The 12,706-nt window shown below is 45.8% G+C and overlaps 1 protein-coding gene across 2 annotated transcripts in view; it reads right to left on the bottom strand.

Moving 5' to 3' along the window:
- Positions 1 to 12,706, bottom strand: part of COL5A1 (collagen type V alpha 1 chain) — a 171,880-nt gene that overhangs the window by 76,455 nt on the left and 82,719 nt on the right. For both annotated transcript variants that reach the window (XM_053374941.1, XM_053374940.1), the window contains exons 12-16: positions 8,112 to 8,186; positions 7,592 to 7,684; positions 4,351 to 4,407; positions 3,601 to 3,654; positions 1,268 to 1,321 (exon numbers count right to left, since the gene is read on the bottom strand). In XM_053374941.1, coding sequence (XP_053230916.1) covers positions 1,268 to 1,321; positions 3,601 to 3,654; positions 4,351 to 4,407; positions 7,592 to 7,684; positions 8,112 to 8,186 — 333 coding nt within the window. The remainder of the gene's footprint in view (positions 1 to 1,267; positions 1,322 to 3,600; positions 3,655 to 4,350; positions 4,408 to 7,591; positions 7,685 to 8,111; positions 8,187 to 12,706) is intronic.

Raw genomic sequence — 12,706 nt, 5'->3', positions numbered from 1 at the left:
AACCTTATACAAAGCACCAACACTAGCAAGGCATCAAAGGGCACATCACTATGACTTTGATCATGGTTAGCTGAATGGCTCGGTATATGGTGCATTATTCTTATTCCAGAAGAATAAGGATGAATCAACATTACAACAGAAGGAGGTGGACTATACTTTGTTGGGAGTTTTTAAACAGAGGTTGGATGGTCATCTGTCAGGGGTGCTTCAGCTGGGATCCCTGCATTGAAAGGGGGGAGGGTTGAATGACCCTTGGGTCCCTTTCAACTCTACAATTCTATCATTCTCAATAAACTTTGATGGATTGAATTCTATCATTCTATGAACTTGGAACATGGACTCTCCTTCACTGGAGGTTTTTAAGCAGATGTCAGAATGACACCTCCCAGGGATTCCTTAGCTGTTATTTCTGCATTGCAGAGGGTTGGACAGGATGATCCTTGGGGTCCCTTCCAATTCTACAGCTCTTTGAGAGCAGGGCAGAACATGGGGGACCGCCACAGCTCACAATCCCGATCACAGAATAGGTCCATGGAACACCACTCCAAAGAGATGGTAATTTCAGTATTGATGGGTTCTGCCAAGATCAGCAGTGCAAATATGTGCCCAACGGCCTCTTAATTTTTCAATTAAACATACAAGGACTGGCCATTAACTCAAATTAAGCAGAGAGAAGTCAACTGCGAGAGTCACATGTTTCTGCAGAAAGCCTTGACAAAAGGATCTGCTTCCCTCTTACATAATGCAACTCAGGAACAGCTGGAGGTGCAGATGGCGGTACCTCCACTGAATAGGAATTAGAAATGGACACCTGCGTTTTCCCAAAAGTGAATTTGCTGTGAACTTGGGGAGTCAGGAATCCCTCCCTAAAGGAAGCCAAAGGGGGTCAACAGTGCCATTGATAGCGCCCTTGCTTCTGCCCCTCTGAACTGTTTGCTGCTCTGGATCCTAATTTTGGGGCTGACTGAATCTCATATCACCCTCCCAACCAACCATCTTTAGGGCTGGACAGAGGCTGGAGACCAATCCAGCAGCTGCAAAGCAGGATAATTGAAGGCCAACCAAATCCAGGCCCTGAACCGATTCAGGGGGCCTTCCACAGTCATGCAGCCAGGAGAGGTTTCCCCACAATTAAACATGCCTGCACACATCCTTCTCCCCGCACTTTGCCACCAGACTGCCCTCTTTTGACAGCTCCAGATCACTTTGTGTGGACCCAATACATAAGACCATACCAAGCATGCTTTTAATCTCACTGCACACATACTCGTCGTCCTGGTTTCCCCGATGGGCCTGGAGGTCCTTGTACCCCTCGTGGTCCCTGAAACAAATGGAACAGAGCATGGGAAAAAAGATAAGCATAGGAACACACAAAGCTGCTGTATATGGAGGCAGACCAATGATTCATCCACCATGCCAGTGAGGACTGAATTTGGGGTATGCTCTACCATGTGCCCTTCTCATAAAAAATAAAGTAAGATTCTAGTCCTCACTGCTCTGAATAAAGGGATGATTTAATACATTTAGGCACCAGGCAGAAACATTCCTCTTCTCACATGCATTTGGCTAATCAAACAATCTATGGCCATTTAAACTGTGGGGTGGGTGGGTGGGTCCTTGTTGCTTGTTATTATGGTATGTATTTTTGTGTTTTTATATCGTAAACTGCCCTGTAATCTTCAGACGAAGGGCAGTACAGTAGAGAGAGAGATAGATAAAACTTTATTCGCATTAGCCAATGGCCATAGCAACAGTAAAACATTACAATATACGCAGAAAAGGAAATTTGATATAAGAGCACAATTTAAAGTCCTGAATCAGCAGTCAGTTAGTGGCCCTTATTATGATTGCCCCTGCTATGAACCTAGCAACCTTTGCTGTTATCTGCTCATTTTGATCTGATAGAAGAAAGGACATTGCGGCAGTGGTTGAGCACCCTGGGATGGTTAGTACGAGTGGGGTGATGATCTCATTCCTCAGGTCTTTGTGCAGTACAGTATAGAAATTTAATAAATAATAATAAAGTTAGTAAGCTGCCTTACACCAAGTCAGATCATTGGTCCACTGAATTCAAGTATTGTCTACATTGAGTGTCAGTGGCTTTGTGTGGTTTCAGACAGGAGATGTTGGGGATTATACCTAGGGCCTTCTGCATGCCAAGCAGATGCTCTCCTGCTGAGCTATGGATATTCCCAGTTACTTCCAATAGGAATTTGCCTACACAGAGACAGACCATTTGTCAACCTAGCTCATTACTGAGGGGATTTCTGTTGATATTTTGATATGCTTTGCCACTGAATGATTGCCCCTCATCTAAAAAGGAAGTAAGGCTCCAGTCCTCATGAACCTGAGCAGATGACACGGATTGAACCTGGGACCTTCTGCATGGAAAGCCAATGCTCTGCCACTGAGCTACAGCCCTTCCCTCAAGTGAATCACAAAGGAGGGCAAGGATGCAAAACCTAGTGAGGGCCACTGACGCAGTCATCCGGGCTCCATGTGGTAAAGGTAAAGGGACCCCTGACCATTAGGTCCAGTCGTGGCCGACTCTGGGGTTGCGGAACTCATCTCGCTTTATTGGCTGAGGGAGCTGGTGTACAGCTTCTGGGTCACATGGCCAGCATGACTAAGCCGCTTCTGGTGAACCAAGGCAGCACACAGAAACGCCATTTCCCTTCCTGCCAGAGCGGTACCTATTCATCTACTTGCACTTTGACATGCTTTCAAACTGCTAGGTTGGCAGGAGCAGGGACCGAGCAACAGGAGCTCACCCCGTCGCAGGGATTCGAACCGCCGACCTTTTGATTGGCAAGTCCTGTGGTTTAACCCACAGCGCCACCCGCGTCCCTGGCTCCGTGTGGTACCTATGTGCAAAGAGCAACATCTTTGCCCTGCAAGGTGGAAAGGGATAAGCACAGTTTATCACCAGCCCCAGAGCACTTAAGCCTCCTAAAGGTATTTCATTTTGTTATATGCAGTGAGATGAAGGCATTGAACAGGCAACTCTGAAGGGAAAGTAAGAGGATAATAGCTTCCTCTAACTACTCTCTTCAAGCTCCACATTCAGATTAATTTGTAGGGACGGCCCTTTAGGGCTTATTAAGCTGCTAGGTATCCATATCCTTTCTGAGATAAATGGAGCAGCCTTTCTTAGGAGGGCAAAGTCGCACGCGCACACCTCATAGGTAAAAATGGCTCTATTGTGTATGTTTTAAATTAATGGCAGAGCTTGCGAGTCAGATCTTTCCTTGTGATCCATCCTGGGAGGAGGTGAGTTAAACGTCACCTGCCTATCTGGACCTAGTCAACAGAGGCTTTTCAAAATGAGTGTGTTGATTGATTAAAGAAAGTACAATGTGGTGGATCAGTTAGAGTGCTGCACTAGGACCTAGGAGACCAGGTTTCAATTTTTTACTCAATCATGAAGCTCACTGGGTGACCTTGGGCCAGTCACTGCCTTTCAGCCTGACCTACCTCACAGGGTTGTTGTGGGGATAAAATGAAGAGCAGAAGAACTATGTAAGCCCCCTTGAGCTCCATGGAGAAAAAGGCGGGCTATAAATGCAACAAACAAACAAACAAACAAACAAACAAACCTACCTGCGGTCCCATGTCTCCTGATTCACCTTTTATGCCTCCACTGCCTGGGGGTCCCTAAGAGAAGAGGAATATTCAGAAAGAAAGGGGAAAGGAACGAACTGAAAAATTAATCAGTAAATTCTTAGCCCACCCCAACACCCCACCCCAGCCAACTCTTCTCATTCCTGGATGATGGTTACTGGTGATTTTGGCATCCTTTCCATGCCCAAATCACCAGTTTTTGCAAGCAATTTCCCACTCATAACAATGCACATCATTTGCACCAACATGTGCATCGTAATGCGCATTTCCCCCCTGCAGCCCCATGCGTATTGTTACATGCCACTCCCAATTTCTGCTGAGTTGTAACAAGATTCCAGGAGGTTACAGATGCTTAGCCAGAGTTTGTGCTTCCATTGGGAAAGCAGGACACAGCTTGTTTTACACATATTTACACCTGGAGCCTTCAGTGGAGGCGGGTGCAGAACATTATGTCCCAAGATTGTCTCTTATTGCTCCTCTAGTAGTCTTCCCAAAGCCCCTCCCCCTCTACTCACAGCTTGTCCCAAACTCCAGCCCCCCTTTAAAATGGAGAGGTGGTTTGTTGAACCACCATTCAAAGCACCTTTACCTGCTTGCTGAAAGGTGAGCCACCAGCGCTACTTCCTCACTTTCCTGCCTGCTGCTGCAGACTGCAGAACGTGATGACAGCCTCAGGTTTTTATGTATACAGAAAGATATAAAATAGCGAGCTTTGCACTGCTTACTTACCATGGGGCCTGGCCTTCCAGTAAGACCCATTGGGCCTGCTGGTCCTCTCAGCGCCAACTGTGGGGGGGGGGAGAGAAAAGAGGGTGTGAAAATGGCACTTGCAGTTGTCACCTTGCTAGAGTTGCATGCCAACCAGAGGACATAGCTGCTCATAGTGGTGAAGCCATATGGTGCTCTCTGAATTAGGTTTACTCAGAAGTAATTCCTCTGGGCTGTTACCCAGCTAAATTCTACTCAGAAAAGAACCCCTGAAATGAATCAACCTAAGGTAGTCATTTCCATTAATTTTGAGGGGTCTACTCTGCGTAGGAAAAGCATTGGTTAGAAAACCCAGCGACTTTACTTTTCTAGACAATTTATATGCTATCCCATTACAATTGTCAGTTAAAATGATAAAATCAGAATGCAGCTGGCACTTTTTTTTTAAGCCTCAAGAAAGCACGGGGGGAGGGTAAACAGGGAGCCTTCAGTGTGGCAGGCCCTGCCCAATGGAACTCCCCACCAGTGGAAGTTTGGCAGAAACCAACCACACCTTCTTTTAGAACTCTTCTGAAAACTGTCTTCCATGGATGTGCCTTTGCAATTACGAATCTTTTCCTTTCATATTAACCAACCAGTATTTATTGATTTCATTATATAAATACATTATATAGTATTTTGGACACTACCTTGGTGAAAGTGTTGACGATAAATATGTGGGGGCTTCCATTTTGCTCAATCTGGAAGCTGCAGTTAGTGCAGGATACTGCAGCATGATAGCTGACAGGAGCAAGGCCTTGTCACCACATAGCACCTGTGCTCAGAGATCTGCACTAGTTATTGATCTGCTACCGGGCCGTATTCAAGGTGTTGCCATTAGCATATAACGCCCTTAACAACTTGGGACCAAGTTATCTGAAGTGTGCATGCACACGAAAGCTCATACCAATAACAAACTTAATTGGTCTCTAAGGTGCTACTGGAGGGAATTTTTTTATTTTGATCACTTTGATCAGTGGAATTGACGCTATTACAGGGGCCGCCGCATAAATACCTTGTCCGCATTTGTATGAATTCAATATTTTAGTGCGGCGGCGCCTAGACTTTGGACTTCCCTGCCTATTGACACCAGTCTATTCAGTGCCCGCTAGAAATATTCTTGCTTAGAAAAGCCACCCCAGATGTTCAGAAAGTTGATGTGTGTTTGAGTCCATATATATATATATATATATATATATATATATATATATATACACCTATTGTTAATTCAGCTTTTCAAAAGTCTTAAATTATTGTGGTTAACTTTTGTTAGTAAGAATTGTTATCCGTTTATTTTTTTCTAAAATCACTTTGAGATTCTTTTTACAATCGTGCGGCACATACATTTTATGGAATAAATACCGTATTTTTTGCTCTATAAGACTCACTTTTTCCCTCCTAAAAAGTAAGGGGAAATGTGTGTGCATCTTATGGAGTGAATGCAGGCTGCGCAGCTATCCCAGAAGCCAGAACAGCAAGAGGGATTGCTGCTTTTAACTGCGCAGCGATCCCTCTTGCTGTTCTGGCTTCTGAGATTCAAATTTTTTTTCCCTCCTCCAAAAACTAGGTGCGTCTTGTGGTCTGGTGCGTCTTATAGAGCAGAAAATACGGTAAATCCGTAATAAATAGGTAAATGCGACATTTACAGGAGTAGAATCTTGGGACTAGAGAGCAGATCTAGGAATAGCAGCTCCTTGTTTGTACCCTGATGCCAGGCTTCCTGCAACCTGGTGCTCCCTATATATTTATTTGGACTACAACTCCCATCACCCCTGAATATTGATGGCAATGACAAGGGCTGATGGGACTTGGATTCCAACAACACCTACAGAGTGCCTTGTTGGGGAACGCTGCCCTCTATGAAAAGAGCAAGGATCCAGAACTTCAGAAATTGTCACAGTCTAGGGATCTTTGGTTTTTTTGTTTTTTGTTTTCAACTACTAATTAAAAAGTCATGTAGCTAGGCCAGAGTCAATAAATCTTTTGGCAGGTAATGGGCCTGTCCGCACTTTATAACGTCGCCAGGACAAATTTGTTCCATTGCAAGAATTCAATCCCTTAAAAGACCTGTAATTATCTGTGTTCTCCAGTAATTAAAATCCAACCAAGGGCTGCAATCATAATGCATTGGGGAGGGGGGGGCAGCGGCGGAGAGAAGTGCAAGATAATTTAGTGAGCTGTGTGCTGTGAGTTTAACTAAACTGCTCCACCATTAAAAGGCCAATGGGGGGAAAGTCACTGCTTTGGTCTTAGGAAGCCAAATCCAAAGTATGGAGAAATATATATAAAGTGAAAAGCAAAGAACAATTAGCTGATATCGGTGGGATTTGAGACCTGGCTTAAATTTCGTGCAGCCACACAGAACACAGAAAACTGCCTTACACTGAGTCTGAGCCAGTGAGTACAATCTGCACTGACTGACATTGTGTTTCCAAAGTTCTAGATAGGAGGTCTCTCCCTGCCCTACTGGAAATGCCTGGGATCAAACCTGGGACCTTCTGCATGCAAAGCTCGGGCCCTGGCACTGAGCTGTGGTCCATCCCCTAAAAAGTAAGATTCTAGTCCTCATAGTTCTGAATACAGGGGCTGAGGTAAGTAGGAGGCCTTATGCAGAGTCAGACCCTTGGTCCATCTTACTCCATATTGTCAGGAAATGCCAGGAATGCTGACTGGAAATGCCCTTCTAGAGCCACAAGTAGGGGAAATTTCCAGCCCTACCTGGAGATGCCATTGGGGACTGAACCTGGGACCTTCTGCTTATAAAGCAGATGCTCTGTGCCTAAGCTATGGCCCTTTCCCTGAGCCTAGGATCTGAGCAGGCCACTTGAATGCTAAAATAGTGACTTCCAGAGCCAGACAATACTGTTCTACAAACTTCCATGAATGGTGTTGCCAGACCTCCTAGTCTGACCTGAAACTTCCCTCTTTGCCTGGTCCCCTTCAGGTATCAGGGGGAGGTCTTGAATCTCCAGGTGGGCAGAAGTGGCATACTCAGCTGAGCACAGAATTATAGAATTGGTGAGCTGGAAGGGACCCAAGGGTTATCTAGCCCAACCCCCTGCAATGCAGGAATCAGAGCTCATCAGCTGATGGGTGATATATTTCATAGTTGGTTTATGATCACAAATTTCATTACTGCTTTTATGCCATCCACCACCATGCGAACGAAGTAGAGAGAAGCTGGCCCAGTGTCCCACATGCCAAAGTGGCGCCTGTCACTTACCCGGGCTTGTTGGAGGATGGCTTGTGCCTGGGACTCTTGAGCAGACACCATGGGGCCTTTCGAGCCGCTATCACCTCCCCCGCTGAACCGAAACTGAAGTGGACAAAGCAGAAAGAAGAGGATCAGTTGGAGAATGACATCCTTTTTTGGGGGGGAGGGATGGAAAGGACAACATTATCTCACTTCTGGAGGGCTGCTGGGAATGAGAGTAGATTGCTAGCAGCATTCCCAACAGGACATTGTAGGGGGCAAAAAACCCCACCTGCTGTTTCAAGTGACTGTGAGATTTACTTTTTGATTGTAAAGGAAAGACGTGTGTGTCACCTGGTCTAATAATCTTCTGCCACCTCATCTTACAACAGTCAGGTCTTTCCCCCCACTGACAGTCACTGGAATTCTCCTCCACACAGCCAAATGACCTTAAGATGCTGTATCAGGTAACAGCAAATGCCTGTGTGAAAAAAGTTGTCTTTATACTGTAGTTGCAAACCGCCAAAATTGCCAGTTAACGGGTGCTCACCGGCAGCATCAACATAGTCCCAGGAGGTCCTGGCAAACCATCTGCCCCAGGCAGGCCTGCTCGTCCAGGAGGCCCCTGCAAATTGAACGGAACATAGAACAGGTGTTAAAAACTTTGGACAATGCAACTATTTTGGGTTTATTAACGGTGCAGAGACTGTGGGATGCAGCGGTCAGGTGGAGAGGAGACCCAAGTGTTTACTCTCTTCCTTTTGGGACCTTTCTGGTTGAGAGAGGAAAATTGGTGGGAAGCAGAGGGAATTTTATAGATCAGGGGTCAGCAAACTTACCGTGCCTCAGGCCGATGTCTCCAGCGCCGACTGCGCGGCGGGCCGGAGGGTGGGGGAGCGCGTGCCCATATTTGTGCACACACGCTATTTCCAGCACACTTCTGGGTTGGAGGAGTACCGGAAATAGCTTGTGCACATGTGCACAGGCCTCCTCTGACCCGGATGTGCACCAGAAATAATGCTTGCGCATGCACACATGCTTGCGCATGCGCAAATAACGCTTGCGCATGCGCACAAACTATTTCCGGTGCTCCTCTGACCCGGAAGTGGGCAGCCGTGCAGAGCAGCACCAGTAAGAGCAGGCAGCAGGGGTCGCTGCGGGCCGGATAAACGAGTCCCTCGGGCCTTATCCGGCCCCCGGGCCTTAGTTTGGGGACCCCTGTTATAGTGAATCTTCCTTTATTCACTAAATTATAAACCATCTCACAAATGTTACTTCAGGACACAAGAGGAGCCCTGCTGTATCAGGCCAAAGGGGGCTCATCTAATCCACCATCCTGTTCTCACAGTGGCCAACCAGAAGATCCACTGGGAACTCTTATGTTATTTCGAAAAGCAGACCGAACAAATCCCACTCCTCTCCCTCCTCTGCCCTGAAGTGCAAGTCCTGTCCCTCCTCCCCCAAACAAACTCAGAGGGAATCGAGGCCCACAGCTGGGTGGAGCCACCAAGGGAGCTGCCTGCCCCAGCCCCTTCCGAAAGGACAAGCTGCAGTATTGACTTCCTTACAAGGCAGGATTGATGCTGCATGGCTGAGTCTTTCATGCTCTGTCATGTCACAACCGTGGGGAAGATTATTACTGGGCCCTCGAAGAGTCGTAAATACAAGAGGCTGCATCGGAAAAGCAATAGCTCAGTGCCACCCGTTTGACAGACCCAACCCTCAACAGGACTGGGAGCAGAAGGAAGCCCCGGGAGAAAACAAATGATAATGTGAACAAAGGACAGAGAGTCAGAGCACTGGTCAAACTAGCTCAGGGTTGTCTGCACTGACTGGTAGAGACTCTCCTATTCCCAGCCCTACCTGAAGATGCCAGAATTGAACTTGGGAAGATGGGAAGTGCTCTACAACTGAGCTACATCCCTTCCCATAAAAATAAACAAGGTTCTAGTCCCTATGGTTCCAAATCAAGGGCAGATTTAAATAGCAATGTAAGAAGCCACCTTATCCCAAGTCAGATGCTTGGGTCCAGATAGCGCAATATTTCCTACACTGACTGGCAACGGCTTTCCAGGGTTTCAAGTAGGAGTTGTCTTTTCTGGGGATTCAATCTGGGACCTTGCACATGCAAAGCAGATGCTCTGCCCTTCCCCAAATCCCTTCCCCAAATTATAGCAATCGCCTGATTTTTCAGACTAGAGCACAACTTGATCAGGATGTTTTTTTATAGGGGTCTCACCCATGGCTTTTTCTGGCCTATTGCTGTCCAAGGGGTTATTGGGTTGGTAAACAACCATTCCTTCTTTGGGCCAAAAGCCTGCGTTCTCTCCTCCATCTGCATCTTTCTTGGGGCAAGGTGATTGGTCAGGTTTGTAGGTCTGGACAAAAATAGGGGTCTTGGATGCCATACAAAAGGGACAGTCCCTGGAAAACAGGGATATTTGGACCCCATTGAAATGCACCATTGAAATGGACCAATGGTATGATCAGTTCTTATTAGAGGATTCAGAATGAAGTTTGTTAAGTTGTGGGTGAACATATCAGATGACACAGCGATTCTTCAAACAGCTCTTGTTTATTCACAGGCCAGAACAGAACTGAACTGAAGGGTTCAGCCAGCCTGCTTATATAGAGCTCCACTACCACACAACTGTAACAACTTTCTGTAACTATCCAATCACTGAACATCACTTTCAATCCCTTATTTGCATATGTGGACCTGAGTGAAAACTATCTACAGTATCCCCCTGCTGGCCCAGGGTGAGAACTTCAGTACATAATAAAGTTTATTCTCCCAGGGATGTACAAAGGCATCATATTCCACCCTGTATTCATCACATCCAGGACTGCTTCCATTCCACTGCAATGCGTCTTCCACCAGAAACTATGCTATTCATCTCACTATGCACTGTGGTGAAATTACACGATTTACACAATTAATTACTTAAATTACATCACCATTGTGTTATTTATAGAATTCCAGGGATGGATCGCAAGTGGAGAGAGTGCTGTTGTGCTCAGAATCTGCTTGCACAGTGGACCAGATGAGCCACTGGCCTGATCTAGCAATCTCTTCTCCTAAACTCTTTTGGAGCATTTGTTGTGGTTTTTAAAAATACTTTTGCAATGTCATGAATGAGCACCATATTCCTTTTTCTTTTAAAATAAAGGGATTTGTGTCTTTAATAGATGCAAAGCATACTTATTTGTTTAGAAAAAACAGTTGCACGTTGTCTTGAACCAGACAGAAGGGAAACCTGATCAGAAACAAAGAAGCCCAAAAATTATCTCTCTGAGGTGCTTCAGCTAAAGCACGGATGAGATTCCTCCTCATTTCTGGGAGCAGAGAGAGAGGAATTTCTCAAAAATTTGAAATTTTAGGGGACGGAGGATGCTGATTTTTTTAAAAAAAAGATAAGAAAAGAAAGAAAACTGGGTATCAACCAGGGAATGCAGACACTTGTAAGCTGTGGAAAGAGCCACACACTGCCCCCTGCTGGCCACACTTCCTCAATGCAATGTGAGACGGCATCATTTCCAAGATGTTCCAGGAATTGCAGCCTTTGAGAAGCTGCAGAGAGTGCCTTAAATGTTTAAAATACTTTTAAAGGGAGGGGGACTACCTGCACCTTGTAAATATGGTACGGTGCAATCTCTCCCAAAAGCATCAATTAAATAACTTATTTTTAGGGAGGGTTTTGTATCACTACTCACCCACTCAATGAAAGGTTAAAATAAACGAAATATATTTTTGTGATGTTCAGTGCAGCTCTATTTTAAGAAAGTCTAAAAGAATCAACCAGAAACTGCTTGCAGTGTTCCAAGGATGCCACTAGGTGTCAGGCCTAAATCAATTGCTGTAAAACAGATGTGACAGTAATACTCATCTACTAAGGAAACCCAGTAGGTCTCTTTGAATCCCTCCATGATTGTTACAAAATATAAGCAAAAGGTTACAAATACGTACATACATATATATTTCAAATAAGCACATATATATGAAAAAAGGAACAAAAGAGAAAAAAGAAAAGAAAAAAGAAGAGAGAAAAAAAGAAGAAATGTTGGAAGAATTTCTTCCAAGTTTATTCTACAGATATCTCAATATGAAAATAATAATAAAATTTCATTGATTGACTTCCATTGCTTACACTGCACTTCCTATAGACATTTTAAGCAAGATTGTATCTGTTATTCCGTATTTTTCCCATACAATCTCACACAAGTTGAATCCCTGCATGTTTGCATTTCTAAGGTGCACAATTATCTTCCCACCACTGGACATCAGCATATGCCCAGACAGGGGCAGAAGAAGGGGGATGTGGTGGCTGTTAGCCGCCCCAGGTGTCACCATAGAGAGGCGTGACAAAATGCCAGGCAGCACTCATTGCGGGGCTTGCAGCGCACCCGAGCCAGGCGTCTCTCCTGGGAGAGAAGCGGTGACTTGGGGGGGCGCAGACTCTGCGCTGCCCAAACGATCCAACTCCTGCCTCCCCCCCCCAGCTGTAGGACAGATGAATGGGAGGAGGCAGGCAGACCCCGGAGACCCTGAGGTGCCCCCACCCCTGTGGGGGGCTCTCCCCACCCCTGGGTGCACTGCCCCAGGTGCCCGAGCAGCTTCCTCCGCTGCTGTGCCCAGAGGAACTAGGAATGTGCCTTGATTTTGTCACACTGGGCAGTGAGATGAATAACCATTGTTTGGTTTTTGTGGGAAACAAACTGCAGTGGAAGGGAAATAGTGCTTTGTGCAACAAATGCAAGTGGGATGAAAAACGAGGCCTTCTTATATCTCCAGTCACAGCAGAATCATAGAACTGAAAGAATTGGAAGGGACACCAAAGGTAATGTAGCCCAACCCCTGCAACGCAGGGATCTCAACTAAAGCATCTCCATCCAGCCTCAGCTTAAAAACCTCCAAATGAAGGAGAGTCCACAATCTTCAAAAGGAGTCCATTCCACTGTCAGACAGCTCTTACTGTCAGAAAATCCTTCCTGGTGTTTGGTAGGAACCACCTCTCTTGTAACTCAAAGCTATTGGTTTGGGTCCTACCCACCGGAGCAGGAGAAAACAAGCTTGCTCCCTCTTCCATGGGAAAGCCCTTGGGATATTTGGAGATGGCTATTGTATTGTGAGGAGGAATTAAAGAA

This window comes from Podarcis raffonei, chromosome Z (genome assembly GCF_027172205.1).
Source record: "Podarcis raffonei isolate rPodRaf1 chromosome Z, rPodRaf1.pri, whole genome shotgun sequence".
Classification (NCBI taxonomy): Eukaryota; Metazoa; Chordata; class Lepidosauria; order Squamata; family Lacertidae; genus Podarcis; species Podarcis raffonei.
Note: the sequence above shows the minus strand (reverse complement) of the source record. Positions and strands in the feature narration are given on the sequence as shown.